This window comes from Amblyraja radiata, chromosome 31 (genome assembly GCF_010909765.2).
Source record: "Amblyraja radiata isolate CabotCenter1 chromosome 31, sAmbRad1.1.pri, whole genome shotgun sequence".
Classification (NCBI taxonomy): domain Eukaryota; kingdom Metazoa; phylum Chordata; class Chondrichthyes; order Rajiformes; family Rajidae; genus Amblyraja; species Amblyraja radiata.
The window spans coordinates 2,854,269-2,881,145 of NC_045986.1; the positions used below are offsets into that span (position 1 = coordinate 2,854,269).

The following is a 26,877-nucleotide window of genomic DNA, read 5'->3' on the forward strand; positions in this document are numbered from 1 at the left end:
GGAAAGTCCTTTAATTTTACTTCGGAGTCACGTGAGTGATTCCGTGAAGAACCCGCTCAGCACGCATGCGCGGCATTACGCCAGCAGTGCAACAAGCGGCTACAGCGGGAGTCAGGCGCTCCCGCTGCAATTTAAAAGATGGACCGTCAGGTAAGTGAACTGAGGTCGGCTTTACTTACCAAAGAAGAGCCGTCTGATTTCTCTTTCAGAAATGAGTACACCAAAGACAAGGCTCTCAAAGAAATCTGTCTCCCATTCAACTCCACCAGAGGAGCGTTCCATCAGGGGGGGGCAGCAACAGGCGGTAGGAACGCTAACCGAGCGCTCTGCTATCCCTGACACCGTGCCGAGCTCAGCCCCGCTAGCGCCTGAGCAGCGGGCTGGAGGGAAAGCTACCAGGAAGAGCGTCCGGCCGGTGGTTTCCGACACGTCGGACGGGGGCGTCTCTCCACCCGGGCGGGGGAGAGACAGCCGCCTGAGCCGCTTGGAGCGGCTCTTGGAGCAGGTGCTCCAGCGAGGTGCTCCCCAGGAGGGGCGCTCTCGCAGAAGGAGGTCAGGCACTCCCTCCACAGTGCCTTGTGCACTGTCCATTGCTTCCTCCTTCCCAGAGGATAGCTTTGGTGACCAGGACTGGGCTGGTCAAGAAGAGGGGACGATGGCTGAAGATCTCGGGAGTATGCAAGGGGTGCAGGAACAGGAAGAGCTGCTTGGTGTAGTGGACCGCTACGTGGCAACCACACGTGCAGGGAAACCGTTAGAAGCCAAACTAGCGGCCAGCATCAACCACCTCTCCAACAGGGCTCTACAGGAGCAGGTGGTCAATGATGCTTTGGAAACTTATACAGCGCCGGAGTACTGTGAGTCCCTCAAAGTGCCAGCTGTAAACAGCCAAATCTGGGGACACGTTGGGCCAAACATCCGACACCACGAGCTAAAACTGCAGCGGATCCTCAGGCTACTGACGTCAGCCATCACTTCGTTTGCTCGTTCCGTGGACAACACCGAGATGACCACCACTCAACAGGATACTCTCGCGCTGTTGTGTAATACGCAATTTGAGATTAACAACCTGCGTAAAGAAATAATGAAACCTGCCCTCAATCCTAGATTTGCGGGGCTGTGCAAAACCCCAGCCTCTGAGCCAGACACACTGCTCTTTGGCAAAGACCTACCTAAGCGAATGAAGGATATGACCGAGGCCTCAAAAGCTCACGGCCTCATGAAGGCAGGGCACGGGACGAGCAAACCTAGAGCAATAAACACCAAGTGGCAGCACCCCGTCGCGTCCACCAGTCGACGTCCATCATATAGGACTGGTGAAAGCTCGGGGTCCGCATTCTATCATCGTAAGTCTTTTTTAGACCTGGGCCCAGAGCGGACCCCATGGAAAATGCGCCACCCCCCAACGTCAACGTCACATCAGACAACATGCAAGCCTCGTGGGACCGGCGGGAACCAGAGGAAATACCCGTAACCATGGAGGTAGGTGGGTCTGGTTCCTACCAGCATATAGAAAGAAGGGGCTTAATACTAACAGGGGGGAGATTACACCAGTTTAAAGCAGCATGGGAGTCTATCACGAGTGATCAGTATATACTCAATGGCATTAGTGGATACAAAATACAATTCATAACAGGTAAATTGCCACCAGTTCAACATTTACCCCAAAGGGTATTTTCCCTCTCAGTGAAAGAAAAACGAGAGGGACAAGTTGAACTGATGAGACTAATTACAAAGGGTATCATTGAAAAAACAAAACATGAACCCTTGGAATTTGTATCAAATATATTCACTAAAACCAAAAAAGATGGTGGATGTCGCATCATCATTGACTTAACATCACTAAATATGTTTGTTAAGTATATACATTTCAAAATGGAAAAGTTTGTTACTGCCAAACAACTAATTTCCAAAGGATACTACATGGCAAGCATTGATCTTAAAGATGCTTACTATTCAGTACCTATTCACAAGGATCATCGCAGATACCTGAAGTTTACCTGGATGGGGTAATAATGGCAGTTTAAAGCGTTACCCAATGCTTAACATCAGCCCCAAGATTATTCACTAAGATACTAAAACCAGCCTTGGCAATATTAAGAAGACAAAAACATATTGTCGTGGCATATCTTGATGATATCTTAATAGTAGGCAAAACCATGGAATTGACTGTCAGCTGTATCAGCTACCAAACAATTGTTCGAAACCTTGGGATTTGTCTTACATCCAGATAAATCTAAGTTGAAGCCATCCACAACTATGGACTACTTGGGCTTCACAATTAATTCAGTCCATATGACTGTAACTTTGCCAAGAGACAAAACAGTTGCATTGGCACAATGATGCAACGATCTAATGGTCAACAAACGACCAACTATTCGACAAGTAGCAAGAGTAATTGGGAAAATGGTAGCAGCATTTCCGGCTACGCAATTCGGACCTTTGCACTATCAAAACTTACAAAGAGCAAAGGTACAGGCACTAAAACGACATGCAGGTCATTATGATCATGTCATGAAGTTACCCACTGAAGCAATATCAGAACTACAGTGGTGGGCAGAAAACGTTTGGCATAGTTTCAGCCCTATCATTATCACTAACCCTACGCTAGTTATCCAAACAGATGCCAGTGCTCAAGGCTGGGGAGCAACTAATGCCATATCCAGCACAGGTGGTAGATGGACTAACCCTGAGTCGTCATTACTACTTACACTGGGCATAAATTATCTAGAGATGTTGGGTGCCTTCTATGGTTTAAAAGCATATGCATCAAATATGCATCACTTGCATGTTCGGTTACAAATAGATAATACTACGGTGGTGGCCTACATTAACCATATGGGCGGCATAAATTCGTTATCATGCGACAAGTTGGTTAACACAATTTGGCAATGGTGTGTCGAAAGACATATTTGGCATATTAAGCTAAATACAGTGGCAGACACCAGGTCACGCAAATTTAATGACAACATCGAATGGATGTTAAAACCCAAAATATTTGCAAAAATTGTCAAGCAATATGGCATGCCAGATATCGATTTATTCGCATCAAGGCTAAATCACCAGGTACCTATGTATGTCGCCTGGGAACCAGACCCTGAGGCAGCAGCGGTAGATGCGTTCGCGCTGGATTGGGGAAATGTTTTTCTTCTATGCATTTCCTCCCTTCTGCCTCATTAATGGGGTACTACGCAAAATACAAATGGACTCTGCTTCAGGTATTTTGATAGTACCCGACTGGCCTACGCAGCCATGGTTCCCGATACTCCATGACATGGTTGTTGGAACTCCGATGACATTTCCCAGTGACCCAGAATTATTACAACACCCAGTGTCTGGCATAAGCCACCCATGCCATGAAAAAATCAAACTCCTGGGTTGCAGATTCTGAACAGACCATTGCTGGGACTGGGATTATCAGAACAAAGTGTCGACACCATGTCAGCATCCCTCCGAACATCCACCAAAAAACAGTACTTGACCAATATCAAAAAATGGGAAAAGTACTGCCTGGATACAGGGATCACCTACACAACTGCATCAGTCACCAACGTACTGGAATTCCTGGCCAAACTTCACTACGAAGAAGGACTCAGCTACAGTGCCATCAACACAGCGAGAAGTGCCCTGTCTGCCTACTTAACACTAGCACCAGGACCACAGGCCATGGGATCTCACCCGCTGGTGGTAAAATTAATGAAAGGCATTTACAATACCAACCTCCCTAGACCAAGGTACACCCATATATGGGATGTCGGTGAGGTCCTGACTTACCTCAGGGGATGGCCACCAGCCAGATCCCTCAGCCTGGAACAATTGACACTCAAAACGCTCATGTTAATGGCACTTGTATCCGCACAGAGGGTCCAGTCTCTACATCGGTTACGACTGGACCACATGATTACAGCTCCAGACCAGATCTCGTTTATGATCCAGGGACTGATCAAACAGAGCAGGCCAGGAACGCCTAGTCCAGTCGTGATATTTCGGGCTTACCCACCAGAACCACGGTTATGTGTCATGACCCACCTACTATCTTATATAGACACAACTAACAATATTCGAGGGAGTGAAAACGCCTTGTGGGTCAGTCATAAAAAACGTCATGGTCGGGTGACGAGCCAAACCATTTCGAGATGGCTCAAGCAGGTGCTAAAAGCTGCCGGGATTGACACTAACTTGTATAAATCTCACTCCACCAGGGCAGCATCCACGTCAACGGCGGAAGAATGAACGTGCCGATGGACCACATCCTGGCTACAGCAGGATGGGCAAGGGAAACCACGTTCAGGACTTTTTACCATAAGCCATTGGCAAAACCTGTGTTATATGCAGAAACAATTTTACAGTCTGCAAATATTTAATTTAAGCCCGGGGGAGCAAATTTCTTTTTGTTGTTATTGTTAATAAATACCATTTTTGTTTTTCATAAAACAGATTCATTGGTTGATTACGATAACATACTTCCTCCCTCTATGACTTCGGCAGTGATGTAGTAATAACTGTTACACGGTTTGAAATCACAGAGCTTTGAAATCTTCACGGAATCACTCACGTGACTCCGAAGTAAAATAGTAAGATTAAACGAGAACTTACCAGTTTGAAGTTTGATCTGTATTTTATGAGGAGTTACGATGAGGGATTACGTGCCCTCCGCTCCCACCCTCAATAATATGGGTCAAATTCATAAACTGATGTCGCCTTATCTTTACTATGTTTACTTCAATAACTGTGTCTATCTGTGATTCCACACCGCTGCTTTGAAGTATGCCGCGCATGCGTGCTGAGCGGGTTCTTCACGTAATCCCTCATCGTAACTCCTCATAAAATACAGATCAAACTTCAAACTGGTAAGTTCTCGTTTAATCTTACTATTTTGAGGCTGTGTCCTCTGGTCCTAGACTCTGCCCACTAGTGGAAACATCCTCTCCACATCCACTTTATACAGGCCTTTCACTACTCGGTAAATTTCAATGAGGTCCCCCCTCAATCTTCTAAACTCCATCCTCACTTTAGCGCATCTCGGTGTATTATCCATGATAAATGATGCATTGATAATCCACCATCGATTCTGTAGAGAATCTGCAGTTCATGCATCAGTGCATCCTGGACATCTGCACTGGTGCACTACTGCACTGCTGCCTGTGTATGTGGAACGCACTGGAGGTCAGATCAAAGCATCCTGTAAGTTGCTGAGCTGAGGGCCAGGATCACCATGGGTTAATGCCAAGGACAATGATACATTAAGTGTGGCCATGTCCACTGTGAGGATAAATGGATTGTTTAACTTTGTTATCATGAACATCAATCCTTTTAATCAATTTACGCGAATGGAATGTTTTAAAGTTGATTTGTTATCTTTAATGGTTTTTATTATTTCTAATTTGTGAAGTTGTTTGAAAGATGTTCGACTGTCTGTAATCGTGAGATGTATTTAGAATAGTGGAAGGCACAGGCTGTCTGAAACAAAACAAAGTTCAATGTGTTTTGTAACCACTGAATTGCAAATGTCCCAATTACGATATGATTAAACTTTACTCATCCCTGGAGGGAGATTGGTCTGCCGACACACAACGCACAAGGTGAAACTTGAAATTAAAAGACAAGCGACTGTCGTCATTGTTCAACTTTTATCAACTTCTATCAAGGAGAAGTTATACTTCACCCTCGTTAGGCCACATTTGGACTACGCAGTTGCAGCGTGGGATCCGTACACAAATAGAAACATTTCTTCCATCAAACGTATCCAAAGACAGGCAGTTCGATTTGATTCAAGATTCAAGAGAATTTATTGTCATGTGCCCCTGATAGGACAATGAAAATCTTCCTTTGCTTCAGCAGAACAGAACATAGTAGGCATGACTACATATGAGACCGAAGCGAGTGTTACCAAACTTCTGAATTCACTGGGTTGGAACCCTCTCCAAGACAGACGTCAAGCTCACCGTTAGACCTGTTTTTACAAAATGTTACATGGTCAGCTCGACATGGATTACCAAACCAATTAGGAGCAGACGAGGGCATTCGATCCAATTTGAGATACCAGTTACCAAGACAGATGTGTACAGAAATTCATTCTTCCCCCGCACAATTAAAGCATGGAATTATCTTCACCCTACCATAGTTACCCAACCAGATGCAACTACATTTAAGGTAGCTCTTCTTTTCCAAGAATCCTTTTTTGCTTAAGTCCACCCTGCGCCACCTCCGGTTTAAATTCCATTGGGAATATGTTAGAGGACCAAGAACCAAGAACCGTGTGCACAGCACCTTCACCGGTAGATAGATAGATAGATAGATATAATTTATTGCCACACAACCAGGGTCGGTGGAAATTTGGGTTGTCAGCAGCAGTACAATAATAAAGAACACACAATAAAACTGTAACACAAACATCCACCACAGCATTCATCACTGTGGTGGAAGGCACAAAAATTTGGCCAGTCCTCCTCCATTTCCCCCCCGTGTACAGGACCAGAGTCCAGAGTCAGTCCAGGATCGGCTCTTCCTCACCGGAGACCGCGGCTTTAAGATGGTGTAGGCCGCAGGCCGGCGGTCGAGATTTAAAGTCTCCGCCGCAGCCAGAAGCACCGTAGACTGCAGGGCCGGCGGTCGAAGCTCCCCTCCAGGGGTGATGTTAAGTCCACGCCGGGCCCGCGGTAGAAGTTGGCCGCGGGCCGGCAGTGATGGCTTCTTCTTCCCCCGGGTCCCCCACGAGGGATCCCGGGCTGTAGACGCCGCACCAGCTGGAGCTCTGCAGACCGCGGCTTCAGGCTGCGACTTCAGGCTGCCGGCTGCCCCGGGCCAGCGAAACGGAGCGCTCCCCTCCAGCGAGCCCCAGCGAGGGCTAACCCGCTCCATGACGAGAGTCTACGCTGCGCCCGCCGCTGAAGCCCCGAGCGCGTCTCCGGGAAAGGCCGCGTCGATCCTTGATGTTAGGCCACGGGGGAGGTGACCTGGAAAAAGTCGCCTCTCCATGGAGGAGGCGACCGAAGCGGTTTCCCCCTCACCCCCCCCACACCCCCCCCACACAAAACACACGAAGGAACATTAAATGCATACTTTAAAACATACGAAAAAATAAAAAAAGGTTGAAAAAACTGACGCACTGCTGACATGGCTGCTGCACAGAGCAGCGCCCCCTACGAATATGGTACGAACAAACAAACAAACAAACAAACACTGACTTATCCCCTGGGCAGAGGATTCTAAACTAGAGTGCCCCACCCCTCCCCACGCTGGGTCCCCATTGTTCTTGAGGGCGGTCCCCATTGCCTTCCCCTACCCCCACACGCTCATCGACCGTGAGGTCCCACCGCTACCGAACCTCCCACTGCCGCCGCGGCGGCTCTTATTGTTGCCATCGCAGAGGCCCCTTTGGCCCAGACAGGCCTCGCCGCCCGGCTTCACCACAGTCCCCTGGGGTGAGTCAGGCCTACCGGGGCGCATACGGTCTTTGGTCGTCGTTCTGCTCGTCAGCGGCGCGGTTGTTCGTCCGATATATCGGTCCTATGCAGCTCCCCGGGACAATTGCAAGTGTAAGGAAATCTTTTTGCTCAAAAGAAATGTTTATTCTAACGGGCAGTATAAAATATATTTTTTTAAAACACGGTTGGTATATCCTTTTTTGCGGAGTTTTGTGTTACAATAGAGCGATTGTTTTTCCTTTTTTTTTTCTTTTCTTTCTAGGGTCTTATTTCCTTTCTTTACTTCCTTCTCTAACTTCTTCCCTAAGGGGCTTTCTTCTCCCAACACTTTCCTGCACCTTCACGATTCTTGCTCACTTTCCTTACTTCTTTTATTTCTACCTTTTTTAAAGCTCGAAAAACGAAGGGGTACAACAAATGTAATAAGATATATGTGATGTGTATTACTGCAATTTACTGTACTTCTAATAAAAATAAAATTAAAAAAATAAATATAAAATAAATGTTTATTCCCACAATCGGCACTAGATTTGTTGGAATGCACTCCCTTTTGACATGGGAGGCCATTTGGCCCATCAGGTCTGTCGGCTCTTAGAGGAATCCCATCTATAACATCCCCCATTTTTTGCGTAAGAAAGAACTGCAGATGCTGGTTTAAATCAAAGCTAGGCACAAAATGCTGGAGTAATTCAGAGGGTCAGTCAGCATCACTGGAGAGAAGGAATGGGCGACGTTTCGGGTCGAGGCTCTTCTTCAGACTGATGTGAGGGGAGGAGGCGGGACTAAGATAGAATGTAGGTGGTGACAGTAAGACATGTGGGAGAACTGGGATGGGGAAGGGGAAGGAGAGAGAGGGAAAGCAAGGGCTATCTGAAGTTAGAGAAGTCAATTTTCATACCGCTGGGGTGTAAACTACCCAACCGAAATATGAGGTGCTGTTCCTCCAATTTGCACAGGGCCTCACTGATAATGGTGGAGGACCAGGACAGAAAGGTCAGATTGGGAATGGGAGGGGGAGTTGAAGTGCTGAGCCACCGGGAGATCGGGCAGGTTAAGATGGACTGAGCGGAGGTGTTCAGCAAAACGATCGCCGAGCCTGCGCTTGGTCTCGCCGATATACAGGAGTTGACACCTGGAACAGCGGTGCAGTAGATGAGGTTGGAGGAGGTGCAAGTGAACCTCTGCCTCACCTGGAAAGACTGTTTGGGTCCTTGGATGGAGTCGAAGGGGGAGGTAAAGGGACAGGTGTTGCATCTCCTGTGGTTGCAGAAGAAAGTACCTTGGGAGGGGGTGGTTTGGGTGTGAAGGGACGAGTTGACCAGGGAGTTTCAGAGGAAATGGTCTCTGTGGAAAGCAGAAAGGGGTGGAGATGGGACGGAGGGATCCCGTTGGAGGTGGCGAAAATGTCGGAGGATTTTATGCTGTATGCGACGGCTGATGGGGTGGAAGGTGAGGACAAGGGATACTCTGTCCTTGTTATGAATGGGGGGAGGTGGAGTAAGAGCAGAGCTGCGGGATATCGAGGAGACCCTAGTGAGATCCTCATCTATAATGGAAGAATGAGGTCATCTCCGATGCCTTGGTTTGGAACACCTCATCCTGGGCGCAGATGTGGTGTAGACAGAGGAATTGGGAGTAGGGGATAGAATCTTTACAGGAAGCAGGGTGGGAAGAAGTGCAGTCAAGATAGCTATGGGAGTCAGTAGGTTTGTAGTAGATGTTGGTCAATATTCTGTTTCCTGTGATAGAGACGGTGAGATCTAGAAACCTCCTGCACCCATGCAGAACTCACTGACTTCACATTGACAACTGCATCGGTGCTACCTCCTGCACCCATGCAGAACTCACTGACTTCACATTGACAACTGCATCGGTGCTACCTCCTGCACCCATGCAGAACTCACTGACTTCACATTGACAACTGCATCGGTGCTACCTCCTGCACCCATGCAGAACTCACTGACTTCATCAGCTTCACCATTAATTTCCATCCTGCACTCAAATTAACTTGGACCATTTCCGACACAGATCTCACCGTCTCCATCACAGGAAGCAGACTATTGACCGACATCTACTACAAACCTGCTAACACTTCTCCTAGCTTGAAGTTGCAAGCTGCCTTCATGGCTCTTGCCTCTGCTGAGACTGACTCATGCTTTTGCTTGGCCGCTGAATGTACTAAAATCCTCAACATGCTCAGATACTTTCAGTTATTATGTGTGGAAATAGTGTCAGTAAAAATGAGATAAATCATTGAAGCATGCACCTCGTGTTTGGTGTATACATTAGAGAGAGTGGGTCCTGGGTTAAACATGATAGTCATTGAAACAAGTTGGAGGTCAGAAAATACATAACTGTCTTGTATTTTGTTAATAGAGGCTGACTCATTGACATGCCTTTGATACTTCATTCTTAATCCAACCTTGTTGATGTCACCGTGGCACTTGCAAGGCCATGGTGCTGAGTCATTCACTGCTTTGATGAGTGGGAAGTGTAAGGTGTGATTCATGCTCAGCTTTTCATTCCTGAATTAGATAAAATCCATCAATGTTGCAAGTGATTACTTTAAGTAACTCTTTCTTAATAACAATCATTTTCTTTGATTTACGATTTTACCTACCAATACTAATAGTTGCGCGGTTCACAGACTCGCCAGCCGCCTGCCACTGTTGCGGGCTGGAAGAGTCTGTGTACCACGTGTGTATGGAGTGTGTAAAAGCCCTTTCCCACTGTACGAGTTCATTCCAAGAGCTCTCCCGAGTTAAAAAAAAAAAATCAAAGTCGTGGAAGCAAGTAGAATGAACGTAGCGGGTACGTCGGAGCTCGGGGACGTCTCTTAGCGGCTCGCATCGCTAACGGCAGGTACTCGGGAAAAGCGGTAAACTCGGGAAGATTCGTGAAGATTTTTCAACGTTGAAAAATGTCCACGAGAGCCCCGAGTACCTGCGAGCGGCCATTACAGTAAATCTCCGAGTTCGAATCAGGGCAAACTCGGGAGAACTCTTGAATGAACTCGTACAGTGGGACAGGGCTTTGAGGCTGCAGCCACTGTTTCAATACCTAAAGGGGCTGCTCCTTGCCTTCTGGCTGCACTTCTCACCTACCATCCTCATTTTTGGACACCCTGTGCATAGGGGAGAGGGTAGGGCCGAGGATGTCCTGGTTGGGTTGGTCCTGGGCCTGGCCAAGCTGGCCATCCACGAGTCACGGCGCCAGGCAGAAGAGGGCTCTGCCCGAGCCGGCTACCTGCCCCTTTACCGGGGTTACATCCGTGCCCGGGTGGTGTTAGAGAGGGACTACGCACTGTCCACGGGCACCCTGGGGGATTTCTGGGATCGCTGGGCACCGCGGGGGGTTGAATACATCCTTGACAAGGAGTGTAGCATAGTTGTATAGTTATTTAGTATATTTGTTTGTCTTGTATTATGGTGGTGGGTTCTGGTCTGTTTTATTGTATTGTAAATAATGTTTTAATATTTGAATACGTATGTTTGATTATAATAAATAAATAACCTGTTGAGATACAGGTTTATATTGAAAATAGGAACAAAATGGTGGAATAACTCTGTTGGAGTTACTGCAGAAAATAAACCTAATAGTTGTGTGGAGCACTCTGTGAATTTAACTTGAAAGCCTTTGTGAATGAACAGAATCCATTCGTGTAATAGGAGTAAGTATTGCGCTCACTCTGAGAAAACTATTGGCAGCTAACTTAATAACATCTTGTTATGTACAAGTTTGAGGATAAGGGTTAGGATTCGGATTAGGATGTCAAAGATTGCCAATATTCAATTGAAGGGTGACAACTCTACCTATCAAACAGCAGGGAGCCCAGCAACCTTGTAGCTGTGTCTCTGAGAGTCATCACACAGGAGAGAGGAGAAAATAGTGTGTGTCTGGCTCTATATATCGTACACTGGATGGAGTGTACGCTTAGCATTTGCTAGTTTGATGGGTTAAGAATAGAGTTTGAATCCTGGGATCCACAAGGTATTGAGATGAAATAATCCATCATGACATGTCAGTTTTGTAAATCCGTTCAGCGGAGTCTTCGTTGACTCCACGGTGGCGCAGCGGTAGAGTTGCTGCCTTACAGCATCAGAGACCCGGGTTCGATCCTGACCACGGGGACTGTCGGTACAGAGTTTATATAACCATATAACCATATAACATATAGTTTATATGTTCTCTGAGTGCTCCAGTTTCCTCCAACACTCCAAAGACGTGCAGGTTTGTAGGTTCATTGGCTTTGGTTAAAAAATATATATCAATTGTCTCTAGTGGGTAGGATGGTGCTAGTGTAGTGGGCGATCGCTGGTCAGTGGTGACTCGGTGGGCCGAAGGGCCTGTTTCTGCGCAGTATATCGAAAGCCTCCAAGTTTCTTGGTTCCATTATTCAATGCAGAAACCCAATAGGAACATTGATCATTCACTCGGTGAGGGAAGGTTCCTCTTGCCTGCAGTCCACTCCCACTTATACTGCTGCAATGTAATATTCAGGATTTTTAGGGCCTCAACAGTTTATCTATTTCTTTGGTCAGAGGAAAAGAAGGAGACATTCAATCTAAAAATAGTGCTCTCCATTCAAAGGTTTTTGAAAGCGAGACTGGCTACAAATTCTCTTTTTAAACCAGCAGTCGTCTTATTTGTGATTGTCGTGAAGATGTTAGTTGGACATTGGGTGACGTTGGCATCGTGATCACCGCATTGTAGTAAATGTTATTTTCAAAAGGAGTTGACGCCCTCATTGCTGCTCTCATGAGAGAGGAAGCCATCATTGCCAGACAAGGAAAGGATTTTTATGAAGTTGGTATGGGTGGCACAGTGGCGCAACGGTAGAGTTGCTGCCTTACTACGTTAGAGATCCAGGTTCGAACCTGACTACTGATGCTGTCTGTACGGAGTTTGTACGTTCTCCCTGTGACTTGTGTGGGTCTTCTCCGGGTTCTCAGGTTTCCTCCCACACTCCAAAGACGTACAGGTTTGTAGGTTAATTGGCTTGGTATCATTGTAAATTGTCCCTAGTGTTAGAGTGCGGGGAATGCTGGTCGGCGCAGACTCAGTGGGCCACAGTTTCTGTGCTGTATCCCTAAAGCTAAATCCCAACCAAACTCATCTTCAAATTCCTGGACCTAGGAATCAGCTTCCTCTCTGCAACTGGATCACAGAGAGTTGTGAATGCAGCCCAGTCCGTCATGCAAACCAGCCTCCCCACAACAGCCCGATCAATTCCCTCTGTACTTGGTGGTGCCTTGGAAAAGCATCCACAGAATGAAGGACTACTCAAGCCTCAGGCATTCTCTCTTCTCCCCTCTCCTGTCAGGCAGAAGGTGTAAAAGCTTGAAAGCACTGCTACTCGATTCAGGAACGGCTTCTTCCCTGCGATTATTGTACCATTGAACAGACTTCTCTTAAGATAATAATGAATTCCCGATATTCCAATCTATCCTCTTGTGACCCTTGCATCTTTAAAAATACTACACTTTCATTGTAGCTATAACGCTTCTTCTTCTTCTTGAGTATGGCGTGCACAGGTTAAGTAGGACAACTTGTTCTATTTGATCTTATTTAATTATGCACGCCAGGTTGATTGCATTCGTCGAAACAGGGCGGACCACGTGAAGGTTGCAATCTCCCACCCCCAGCTATAACGCTATATTCTACACTATTTTCTCTTTTGCACTACCAGATATACTCATGTTTGCTATGATTTACCTCCTCGACAGCACACAAAACAATGATTCTCACTGTATCTCAGTACACAGTAGCAGTAATAAACCCAAACCAAAACCAAGCCAGATCAGACCTGTGTGCTGTAAGGTCCCAGAAACAGTGGGGCCATAAACCCACTTTCTATTCTGGTCTCGTTGACTGAGGGATAAATATTTTGGGACTTTGATGTCCATTTAGTTTAAAGTCACTCGTGGAATGAGCCTCCAAATGTTCACTCTTCCCTGTTCACTCGTCAGGCAAGATGACTGGAATCCAGGAAATTAGAGGTGAATTTTGGTACAATTTATTATTGTCATGTATATCGAGATACAATGGCATAATGTCCAGGTAAATCCACCCTCCCAGACATGAGTTCAACCAAACCACACTTGAGGACAAGAGGTGGTGCAAATAGTGGAAAGGAAACGGAGTTTAGAATATCGCTCAGAAGAAAGTGCAAGGGCCAGAATGAGGTGATTGGAAGATCAGGAATACATTGTTAGCTTATGAGAAATCCATTCAAGAGTCAGATAACAGCGGGGTAGAACCTGTTCGTGAATCTAGTGCAGCATGTTTTCAAGTTGTTGTGCTTTCTGCTGGATAGGAGAGGGGAGAAGAGGAGTGACTGGGGTGTGACTGGTTCGAGAATATGTTGGCTTCTTCTCTAAAAGGTCTCTTCAGAAGAAATTGATTCAAGGGCCAGTGTTAAGACTTTCCTAACTAGTTCTATCTCTATGATCGGTATAAAATATACCTTTGTCTCCAATTTTGTACGAATCGATTAAGCAGGAAAACCTGCAGTCTCTATTAATTGTTATTCGTGCTTTTGGGGAAGAAAAGGTTAGCTGGGGTCAAAGGTTTACCCACATTGGCCTTGGGGCTTCAAACTGTGAGTAGGTGACAGATTAAGAATGAGACTCGTGGGTGGTGCCTATTGGCAGTGTCAGCTTGTGTTTTGATGCATGGGTGAAGAACTAGACTCTGGCTAACCTTGTAAACCTGAAGATGGGTCTCGACCCGAAACGTCACCCATTCCTTCTCTCCAGAGATGCTGCCTGTCCCGCTGAGTTACTCCAGCACTTTGTGTCTATTTTCTTTATAAACCTGTATCTCAACGCTGCCATCAGTCGCTGAGATGAAGGAGGAAAATTAGAGCATAAAATCTCCAACGTTGATATAGCTACAGTAAATGACTTAACAGACACAGGTCTGGAGTTTAAATCATCTTTAATCATCAGATATTGCAGCGGTACAGCAGGTTGTTAGCTCATTGCTACCGCCTGTATAACTAACGTAACATAAGAAATAGTGTTTAAGAAGGAACTGCAGATGCTGGAAAATCGAAGGTACACAAAAATGCTGGAGAAACTCAGCGGGTGCAGCAGCATCTATGGAGCGAAGGAAATAGTCAACGTTTCGGGCCGAAACCCTTCTTCAGACTGATCGAAGGGTTTCGGCCCGAAACGTCGCCTATTTCCTTCGCTCCATAGATGCTGCTGCACCCGATGAGTTTCTCCAGCATTTTTGTGTACCTAACGTAAGAAATAGGTGTTAATATAAAGTGTATAGTAAGGTGGAGTTAGTGATACTACACTACTGATTGGTTCACATGCAATAAGCAATCTACAGCTACCAACAATTATATACTGTAGCTATGGTGTTTGAAGGGGAATGCTTGGAGATGTGTGAGTTTGTCTGGTTGCTGATGAAGATTTCCCTGTTGTTTTCCAGGTGGTGAGCTTTGCCAGTCTCAAGTACGACACCTCGTACTCCTGGATGGTGCTGTGCTTCCTGTGGTGTTCCATCGTGCAGTCCATCCTTCTCCCGTTGTTCCTTTGGGCTTGTGACCGCTACAGGGCCAACGTGAAAAGCGTCTGGGAGAAATGTGTAGCGATCATGTCCAACGATGACACAGATGAAGGTAAACTCCTTGTGTGGGTGAACTCTAACACCATGGGCCACATTGTACCGTGTCTTGCCAAGTTATAAAATGCTTTGCCATTCGGATGTCGCATTAACTGGGCTTCTTTCTGTCTAATGTGGATATTTTAAAATAAAAACAGAAAATATTGGAAATACATTGCTGGCCAGGCATGTTTGACCTTTTAAGTGTTACCAACATTTTCTCTTTTTATTTCAGATTTCCAGCAGATTTTTTGCATTACTGTGTGGATTTTCTATCTATTTTCAGTCATAAGGTCATAAGATCATACGTAAGTGATAGGAGCAGAATTAGGCCATTTAGCCCATTAAGTCTATTCCGCCATTCAATCATGGCTGATCTATCTCTCCCTCCCAACCTCATTCTCCTGCCTTCTCCCCAAAGCCTCTGACACCAGGACTAAGCAAGAATCTATCTATCTTTGCCTTTAAAATATGCATTGACTTGGCTCCACAGCCTTCTGTGGCAAAGCCTTGGATGGTTCAGTCTTCCGTCTCAGTCCCTCTGAAGCAGAGTAAAGCATTTACACCTATAGAATGTTTTTATATCAGATGTCCAGTGTGGATGTTGTGTCCAAGTCCTTTGTCTCAGTTTCCCTGAGGCAGATCACAGCCTGTACCTGTAGTATGCAGCAGCATTGTGAACCTTAACCTGTATTGCCAGTCCATACACTGCAATATTTGCAACCATCCCGTGCAGTGTGAGGGAGCTCATCCAGCTCATGCAGCTGAGACACACTTACATCCTACTGCGCAGTGCTATTGTTTTTGTGCATGACCCAGTGGTGTGTAGCACACAGCATGAGTGCTGTGTTCTGTAGAGGCCAAATTCTTACAATGTGCTCCATACTGAACTCATCCCTGCACTGCTCTGCCACCCAGCCTGGTCATAGGTTCCTGCAGCAGAATTAGGCCATTCGGCCCATCAAGTCTACTCTGCCATTCAATCATGATTGATCTATCTTTCCCTCTCAACCCCATTCTCCTGCCTTCTCCCCATAACCCCTGACACCCTGGACTAATCATGAATTAGTCTTAAAAATATCAATTGACAGCCTCCATAGCCATCTGCGGCAATGAACTCCACAAATTCACCACCCTCTAGCTACAGAAATTCCTCCTCGTCCTCTTTCTAAAGGTACGTCCTTTTATTCTGAGGCTATGGCCTCTGGACCTAGACTCTTCCACTAGTGGCAACATCCTCTCCACATCCACTCTATCCAGGCCTTGTAAATTAGATTCCTTATATAACCAGGAAGGAGGGGGTCTGGAGATGGGTCCAGACCCGAAACGTCACATATCCATGTTATCCTGAGATGCCACCTGACCTGCTGAGTTACTCCGGCAGTCTGTGTCTTCTTCCTTAAATAACCAGTTCTGTGCCAGGGGATGCAGTGACTTGCCCCCATGTAGCATGAACCACTTTGCAAATGTTTAATTTTAATCTCCATTGGGATTGCATCCTTTGAAGGACACCTATCTCAGTTTGCCTGGTTACAACTTCAAATCTGAGCAGCCTGTGAAATTAACTTCTCTGTTGCAGAAAACAATCAAGATGGAGCAATTCACCCTGAATCTTTCTATGAAAGACCCTACGAATATAACTGCACCCCTGAGATTCTGACAGTGGACCGCATTGCCAAATACGACTTCTCATTACTGGAAAGGGGAGTTCCACAAGTATACCCAATGAGGGAGATGCATGAGGATAAGATGCATTATTTACAGGTATCTGTCCAAATGTGGTCTACACGCCCTACAATGGCTGTTTGTCATATTCTAACTTATCCTCTCTTAAGTCTTTTTTTAGTTTAGTTTAGAGATACAGCATGGAAACAGGCTCTTTGGCCCACCGAGTCCACACCGACCAGCGATCTCCGCACACTACCACTACCCTACATACACTAGGGACAATGTTACATTTATACCAAGCCAAGTGACCGACACCTTTGGAGTGTGGGAGAAAACCGAAGATCTTAGAGAAAACCCACGCAGGTCACAGGAGGAATGTACAAACTCTGTACAGACAGCACCCGCAGTCAGAATTGAACCTGGCTCTCTGGCACTTTAATTCAGTAACTTTACCACTGAGCCACCATGCCTCCCGTCTCTCCTGTCAAATCAAAATAACCCATTTGCCTCCTGATGGTTTGCTGGCTGTGTCTATCCACCACTCTATGTCCATAAAGAGAAGCTCTAGTTCCTGGAGAGCCTGCTGGTTCTTCTCATTACATTCTCAGCATCCTCCCACCATCATCTCTCATGTTCACCACCCCACCCGCCCACAACCTCTTCTCACCTCCCTTAGATTTCCCTTTCCTTCCTCAAGACAATGACACATTGTGGATGCCAATGTCCAAAGGGAAGTAATCTTAAGATAGAAATTGTATCTTTTTCATCAATCATCTTTATCATCATCAAACATAAATTTAATACCAGGAAACAACAAGAGAGGTCCGGCTGTAGCATGAGCAGCTGAGAGGAGGAGCAGGGCAGGAGGTTTAATAAGCAGCCGTTAGCATGAGGAAGGGTTAGGTTCACTGTCGCATGAGCAGCTGAGAGGAGGTGGAGCAGTCAGTGTCCAGGAGTGACAATGCCTCCTGGTGAAGGCTGGCACTAGTGGAGCAGCCATTTGGCAGTGGCTGTGTTGGCAGAGGCTGTGTTGAGGGGCAGGTGCTGTGTTTGTGGGTAAGAGCTGAGACTTTGACTCGAGTAGCTTCGGCCCGAAGGCTGAGCAGAGGGCGATAGCACGAGAAGGCAGGATATTTGTTTGCAGTTCTTGTTTGGTCTTAGTACAGTTGGGGTGGCCGTTCGGGTATTGTTACGCTCCTAATGCAGGGTGTGGGTAGTCAGGGAGAGATCCAGTGTCCTTGGTGACTACACTTTTGGGAAGTACGTTCTCTGCAGCTCCTGACTGAACATGTGAGGGAACTGGAGCTGTGGCTGGATGACCTCAGGACTGCAGTGGTGTGGTCTGTGGCACCAGGCCTGGCTCAGAGGCACATTGAGGCTGGGTGACGTCACTCAGACCGATAGTGGTCGGAGACTCAGTAGTTAGCGGGACAGACAGGAGGTTCTGTATCAGGAAACGAGACTCCAGGATGGTCTGTTCAAAAGGGAACTGCAGATGCTGGAATATCGAAGGTACACAAAATTGCTGGAGGAACTCAGCGGGTGCAGCAGCATCTATGGAGCGAAGGAAATAGGCGACGTTTCGGGCCGAAACCCTTCTTCAGACCCAGTCTGAAGAAGGGTTTCGGCCCGAAACGTCGCCTATTTCCTTCGCTCCATAGATGCTGCTGCACCCGCTGAGTTCCTCCAGCAATTTTGTGTACCTCCAGGATGGTCTGTTGCCTCCTGGTGCCGGGGTCCAGGATGTCTCAGGGCAGCTGCGAAACATTCTCAAGGAGGAGGGAGAGCAACCAGAAGTTATTGTTCACATTGGCACAAATTCCGTAAGTAGGAAAAGTGATGAGGTCCTGCAGAATGAATATAGGGAGTTAGTCAGAAGCAGGACCTCGTGTGTTGGAATCTCCGGATTACTCCCGGGTGCTTCGTGCTATTGAGGGTCAGAATAGGAAGATGGGACAGATAAACGCATAGCTGAGGAGTTGGTGCAGGGGACAGGGATTCAGATTTCCGGATCATTGGGATCACATCTAGGGCAGAGGTGACCTATACCAGAGGGATGGAGCTGAACTGGAGAGGAACCAGTATCCTGGCAGGCAGGCTCGGGATGGTTTAAACTAGATTGGCAGGGGGGTGGGATCCAATGCAAAACTCAGGCAGGTAAAAGGCTGGAAGTCGGCATGGAAGAGGATGAAAAAAACGTCAGTGGACCGGCAGGAAGCAAGGAAGGACTTGGTTTGAATTGTACTTGTTTTAATGTGAGAACTCCAACTGGTACATACGACTGGGACATTGCAGCCATTACAGAAACTTGGTTAAGAGAGGGGCAGGACTGGCAGCTTAATACCCCAGGGTACAGATGCTTCAGTCGGGATAGAGGTGGGGGTAAAAGAGTATTGCTATATTGGCTATGGAGAATATCATGCAGAAGTCCACAATGACATAACTGATAGATTGTCCAGTGAGGCTGTATTGTTGGAGCTGAGAAATAAAAAAGGGGATGATCACCTTGTTGGGAGTGGACCACAGGCCCCCAAATAGTCAACAAGAATAAGAAGAACAAACATGCCTGGAGGTTACAGGCAGCTACAAGACTAGTGAGGTAGTCATAGTGGGGGAGTTTAATTTTCCCAATATAGACTGGGAATGTGATAGTGCCATGGCCATAGACAGGGTGGCATTTGTCAATGTGCTCAGGAATTATTTATTTGGCAATATGTAGAGGGCCCCACATAGGAGAGGGCAAAGCTTGATCTATACTTTGTAAATAGGGAAGGGCAAGTTCAAGTGAGTTTATTGTCATGTGTCCCTGTATAGGACAATGAAATTCTTGCTTTGCTTAAGCACACAGAAAATAGTAGGCATTTACTACAAAACAGATAAATGTGTCCATATACCATGATATAAATATATACACACATGAATAAATAAACTGGTAAAGTGCAAATAACAGAAAGTGGTTATTAATAATCAGAGTTTTGTCCGAGCCAGGTTTAATAGCCTGATGGCTGTGGGGAAGTAGCTATTCCTGAACCTGGTTGTTGCAGTCTTCAGGCTCCTGTACCTTCTACCTGAAGGTAGCAGGGAGATGAGTGTGTGGCCAGGATGGTGACTGTAGTTCGTGGATGAGGCTTTTGAGACCAGCGACCACTGTTCTATTCACTTTTAAATAGTTATGGATACTGAGTTGGATGATCAGCCATGATCATATTGAATGGCGGTGCAGGCTCGAAGGGCCGAATGGCCTACTCCTGCACCTATTTTCTATGTTTCTATGTTTCTAAGACAGGGAGGGCCCATAAGTTAAAAATCTGATGTATAGGAAAGAACTGCAGATGCTGGTTTGCACCTAAGATAGACACAAAATGCTGGAGTAACTCAGCGGGACAGGCAGACAGGCAGAGGGAAGGAATGGGTGATGATAGGGACTCGACCCGAAATGTCACCCATTCCTTCTCTCCAGAGATACTGCCTGGCCTGCTGAGTTACTCCAGCATTTTGTGACTAATACAAATTCTGAATAGGGGAAAGGCCAACTTTGATGGTATTGGATAGGGACTTGCTAAAGTTTATTTGAGTAGGTTATTAGCAGGCAAAGGGACATCTGGGAAGTGGGATGGGTTTAAAAGAGTAATGACAGGAGTTTAGGGCATGCATGCTACTGTTAGAGTGAATGGCAAGGCAGGTAAGGAAGCCTGGATGATGTGAGAAATTGAGGCTCTGGTCAGAGATGACAAAGGCACAGGACAAGTATAGACAACTGGGATCAAGTGTATCCCCAGAGGAGTTCAGGAACTAAGGAGCATACTTAAGAATAAAATCAGGAGGTCAAAAAGGGGGCAGGAGATGGCTCTGGGGATAATATTCACTAAATTTCAAAGGTATTTGATATGCACCTTAAGGGGAAGAGAGTGACTACACAGAGAATATTGCCCCTCAGAAACCAAAGCGGTCATCTCTGTGTGGAGCTGCAGGAGATGGGTAAGGTCCTCAATTAGTTTTTCTCCTCTGTTTTTATCATGAAGAAAAATATGAAGACTGGTGAACATAGAAGAGTTAATGGAGATGTCCTGAAGACAGTTGTATTACGGTCAAGGTGGAGTTCCTAATGCATTGGAAGGTAGATAATTCTCCCAGCCTGATCAGATATATCCGAGGACACTGTGGGAAGCTAGAGAGTAAATTGCAGCTGATCTGGCTGAGATATATGAATGAATGAATACATTTATTGCCCAAGTATTCACATACAAGGAATTTGCCTTGGTACAATGACAGTTCGGAATGACACATAAAACATCAAACATTAATCATCATTAGGCACTGGTGAGGTGCTAGATGACTGGAGGGAGGCTGATGTTGTGCCTCTATTTAAGAAGAGCTCCAAGGCAAAACAAATTTGAGCAGTTAGGTAGATATCGAAGATGGTTATCTAAAATTACAGCACAATCTTAATCTGCTGGCAATGGGCTGACAAATAGTTATTGGACTTTATTGCATTTTGGGAAGTCGAACCAGGACAGCAATTTCACAGTGAATGGCAGGGCCTTGGGGAGTGTTGTGAGGCAGAGAGATCTAGGAGTATAGGTACGTCGTTCATTGAAAGGTGTGTCAATGGGAGATATGGTGGTCAAGAAGGCTTTCAGCATATTGGCCTTCACCAGTCAGGCTATTGCGTATAGAAATTGTGATGTGATGTTACTGCTGTACAGACATTGGTGAGGCTGTATTTGGGTTGTTGTGTTCAGTTTTGGGTGTTGTTAAACAGGAGGGTGTGCAGAGAAGATTTACGAGGATGTTGCCAGGACTTGGCGGTCTGAGCTATAGGGTGAGGTTGAATAGGCTAAGACTGTATTCCTTGGAATGCAGGAGGCTGAGTGGTGATCTTATAGAAGTGTAAAACATCATGAGGGGAATAGACAGGGTTAAGGCACAAAGTCTTTTGGCCAGAGTAGGGGAATCAATAACCAGAGGACAGAGGTTTAAGGTGAGAGAGGTAAGGAACCGGAGGAGCAATCTTTTCATACAGTGGGGGTATATGGAATGAACGGCCAGAGGAGGTAGTTGAGGCAGGTACTATAACAACATTTAAAGTACATTTGATTAGGTACATGGGCTGGAAAGGTTTAAAGGTATATAGGCCAAACGCGGGCAGGTGGGACTAGTGGAAATAGAGCATCTTGGTCAGCATAAGCAAGTTGGGCCGAAGGATCTGTTTGCATGCTGTACGACCCTGTGACTATTAGATATTCCTGCCTCCTTTACTCTTTCAGAAAGCGAGTTTCAGAACCTCGCTACACTTTGGGTAAAACTGTTTTTCTCTGACTTTTCTCTGATCCCTGTACTAATTGACGTTACATCATCTTGTTTGGATGATGTTGATGTATGGTGGACATGAGTGAGAAACACGAGGGCGAAGGGTAGATCCTTGAAGAGGAGCTGAAGTAAGACAGTGAGAAGTGGGCGTATAGTTAACCATTTTTGTGGCTGCTATTGTTTAGGCCAGAATGGAACCAGGCAAACAGTGGTTATTTCTTGTAATTAAAAAAAACTACAGATTCTTGCTTATAACAAAAGTGCTCACCACTTGTTTAAGAAGGAACTGCAGATGCTGGAAAATCGAAGGTAGACAAAAATGCTGGAGAAACTCAGCGGGTGAGGCAGCATCAAAGGAGCGAAGGAAATAGGCAACGTTTCGGGTCAAGACCCTTCTTCTTTCGGGCCTGCCTATTTCCTTCGCTCCATAGGTGCTGCCTCACCCCCTGAGTTTCTCCAGCATTTTTGTCTACCAGTGATCACTACTTGTTGAGTGTGAATATCAGGCTTCATTTGGTGTCAGTGCAATGTTCTGCAAATGGATTTGGGTCAGGTCGGGGAAGAAGAAAATCACCAGGGCTTGAGTTCTTATCTGGTTTTCTTTCAATGCTTTACCTTGTGTTCAAGATCATGCAAATAATCACTCCAAAAATCACTTTTGGAATGCAGTTATACAGAAAAACAAATCCTTCAAGCAACCAAAAGCCACATGCTTCAAAGCTTATTCCTGTATACAAGATGTTGCTCAGTCATGATAGTCCACCTTCATTAGATCCAAGGCAAAAGAGAGTAGAATATATTAATTTTCCTCGCTAATTTCTGGTAAAGGTACATGGATTGTTTAGGTTTTCAGAAAGGTGTTAGTCATAACAAACTTTTCAAAAAGGATTGGAGGTTTGGAGCCACAGACTGAGTACAGGGACAGGACAATGGTTCTGCTCTTTTCAACTTTATTTAAGAAATGATAACAACATCTCTTAGTGGTGGAGTGATCCATCTCTTAGTCGTCCCCTTAAGATTTGCGAATCAACTGTTTGCATTCTGAGCATTCAGGCTAATGAGAGGGGATGATGGCGACTGTCTGATTAAGTCTGCTAGAAGTTAAATCAGATCATTCAGTCTAATGCCAAGAATGTATTTTTAGTTTTAGAGTTACAGCATGGAGCCAGGCCCTTTCAGTGTCTATGTTCTGTTTAAACCGGGATCTGCAGTTCCTTCCTGCAATAGGATACGATCACGCAGGCTTTGCATGAAAGTGAAATCAATCTGGGTACCTCCTCCCACTATCACTCCAGAACTTCCTTCATTGTACTGAGCTTTTCTTTTCCTGCTTTAGTCACTGACACCCTCAACTATAATCTATTGTTTAGTTTAGTCGAGATAAAGTGTGGAAACAAGCCCTTCGGCCCACCGTGTCTGTGCCAACCAGCGTTCCCCGCACACTAACACTATCATACACGCTCTAGGGACAATTTACAATTTTTACCAAAGCCAATTAACGTACAGATCTTTAATAACCAGATTAACGAGGAAACCCACGAAGAGAAGATACAAACTCCGTACAGACAGCGCCCGTGGTAAAGATCGGGGCTGGACCTTTGGAGACTGGAGGGGCCTCAAGAAACGACACACAAATATAGACAAATTTGGGATGTGCGGGGCATGGATTTGGGTGGGTGTGGGGGGTGTGGAGTATAGCATTTTGGAATCTTTTCTGGTTGAGGTGGCTGCTCCAGTTTTTTTTAGATACACTGAAGTTTAAAAATGTGCTTTTATACTGTTTTTACAGATGTTAAGACAAACACGAATCTCAAAACTGCCAGCAAAATGAATTCCCCAGTGGGCCTGTGAGATACCCCATTGTGCCGGGGCTTGTCGTTCGGCACACTTGCACGGCGCTATCTTAAGTCCGCTGTGTGCTCCTTGACTCAGTTCCTATCGAGGATTATCTGTTTTTTATGGAAAATTGGAAATTGGAATTGCAGCAAAAGATTTGGACAAGATTGACCTAATTTTTCTCTTTTAAAATATTCTTAGCTGCTTTATGTCATTCATTAATGGACTGCCAGAATGCGAAGCAGCCAGTGACGTGTAATGGACTGTCGAGTGCCCAGGAGTGCTGCTTTGGTGCATATCCGGGAGGCTGACTTTATTATGGGTTCTTTTCTACCTGGAGTGGCACTATAAACGCGCTTTCTTCCCTCCACGACTGTTAAGAAACTGAGAATAAAGGCCAAGACTCTTAGTGTAGGATACTGTCGAGATTGAAAGAAGTCTCGATAAATTAGGAAGTAGTTATTAGGTGATCCTAAGGTGGGTTTTAAAGGCTTGAAGATTATAAGGAATGCAAGACTGATGGAGGTAAGGATTGTCATGGCTTTAACCCCACCCAGCTTCCCATCCCAGCAAAAAATCACTGAAGGTGCTTCTTCCTCCCCTTTGAAATCAATTGGCATCGTGTTCTCCACACCAAGCTCTCTGCAATGCAAAGAAGCACCATGACCCATCACCCTGACCTAACCACCCACTCAAGACTCAGAGACCAGCCACAGGAAGGACACCTATAGGGCATCTATCTCCCAGAACAAGTGACAGCAGGCCAAGATGAACAGAAAGGGATGCACAATGTCAGCGAATCTATAATGTGGAACCCGCTCCCTATCCGTCTGTGTGTTGTTGAAGAGATGAAATACAATATCTCTTGTTCAGGGTTTATTTTTCATAATCCGTACCTCAGTCTTGTATTCTATAATAAATACCCAGCCAACAAAGATTATTTATGATCATGAATTTTAATGTCATGTCACATGTTAAAAGAATGATCCATTCTCTATGGAGTTAATAATATTCAGTTGGGTATAAGAAAGGGAGTGTTCCTGGTTCCGACAGCTCTGTAGCTGCTTCTCACCAATGTCACCCCTGTGTATATTCCAACTATTGTTTGACGATCTCATCCATGTCTCTATGATTATGTGCTGTGTTTTTGTTGTGCTGCATTCTTTTATGTAATGAATTGCAATGGCCTTGCAGATGCTAGAATAAACAGGCATGACTCACAGAGAAGGTGCCGAGATGCCATTAATTTGAACTTTGCTGAGCATCCAAGCACACCTCAGCTCCGTACAAAGACTGCCCCTTGTAACACTGCCCATCTCCTTCCGCCTCCCCACAGCTCATCTGCTGTCGACATTTGTACATGTGCCTTTATTGTCTTGAGTATTGCTGATCTGAGCGAGACCTCTCCTCCACTCTCAGTGTGGTCAGCATCGTACCCCATACCAAGTCCTGTTTACATATCACTTCCGTATTCGCTGAAAATAACAGTCAAGTCCAATAACGTTCAAAATAACATTTCCCTCTTAACCGTGCCTCTTTGAAATCCGTGCCTCCCTATTTCTGGAATCCACTCCAGCTGTGAGAATTTGGTGTTCCTCCAATTCAGACCTGTGATTTCCTCCCCATGCCCCACAGTTGCTGGATGAGCCTTCTTCCATCAAAGCCTAAAGCTGTATTAGAAGTTCTATTCCTGCACAATGAGATGAGATTCAGCTGCACAAAGGTTATGGCTGGGCAGCACAAACTTGATCCACTCCATTCATATTCAATAAACGTCAGGTCATAGGTCCAATCTTTGAGGTTTCTGGCTTTCATCTGCACCTAAACACTGTATCAAATCACATGAATGTGGGGTATGGAATATGTTGGCACAAGGAGCTGTTGATACTGCTTACTAAGAAAGACACCAATGCTGGAGTAACGCAGTGGCTCAGGTAGCAGCTCTGGGGGAACATGGCCATATAGGTGATGTTTCGGGTCTGAAGATGGGCCCGAAACTAAAACCTCACTTATCTGTGTTCTCCGGAGATACTGGCTGACCCACTAAGTTACTCCAGAACTTTGTGTTTTTTTAATATGGAATATGTTCTATTTTTTCACATCGTCAAACTGCATTGATGGTGAGGTGCAGTCATGAAGCCACATTGTCCAAACTTTATTTACCTGGGACTGGCGAGTTATAATATCACAATATACCATGTGAACCTTCACCACCTCTGCCACTGCATGCACTTGACACATGGGTTCCCTTCCTAAACCTTGGTACTTCCCATCCCCACTTTAAAACCCATGACCTAAGGGTCACACCATAACAAAAGCACCTTCTCTGACTCAATGTCAGTTTTCATCTGGTGACATGGTGGTGTGGTGGTGGCATGTAAATGCAAGCTGCTGCGGATGGCGTGAGAGAATTGTCCATGGATATCTTAAAGCCTGGTGCACCTAGATCTTCAAATAATAAAATCATTTTCCAGAACAAAATACTGTTGCTAAAACCCATCTGGGAAAATCCACGAGCTGTCTTCTTCCTCTCTCTGATTCTCTAAAAATTGGTCAACTCGAAATCTCCAGATAGAACAGGAATACAAAGATCAGCAGACAGTTCACAAGCTGCTTGGTTAAGAAATAATTTGGTCTTCTGAAAGACCAAACACGATAGCCTATGTCCAATATAACTTTATTACAGTGTTTTATGATCAATGATTTAGAGGTGTATTTTAAATTGTGTTTCTTGCAGGAAAGCAAGTGATTTATTTCTGCTTTCCCTTCTCCTTCCCCTGAAGGTGTCGGGCTCTAGGGCACGTAGCTCTCTGATAACTTGGCCACATGTCCATTATTTGTATTTCACTCCCAACACCGAGTATCTGCCCATTTTGATTGGGAGGTATGGTTCACAATGGAGGCAGCAATGCATCTTCTCGCTACATCTAGAAATGACTGAATGCCAACCAGACATAAGGTCCTTCACCAATTTCTCCCTGAGGAATCTTTGGTCACGAGTTCACCTCAGAGAGGTGAG

At 45.6% G+C, this 26,877-nt stretch overlaps 1 protein-coding gene across 1 annotated transcript in view; it reads left to right on the forward strand.

Annotated features, from left to right (window-relative positions):
- The window catches only part of gpr153 (G protein-coupled receptor 153), a 68,635-nt gene that overhangs the window by 37,378 nt on the left and 4,380 nt on the right, over nucleotides 1–26,877 (forward strand). The window contains exons 4-5 of the mRNA XM_033047936.1: nucleotides 14,871–15,060; nucleotides 16,624–16,808. Coding sequence (XP_032903827.1) covers nucleotides 14,871–15,060; nucleotides 16,624–16,808 — 375 coding nt within the window. The remainder of the gene's footprint in view (nucleotides 1–14,870; nucleotides 15,061–16,623; nucleotides 16,809–26,877) is intronic.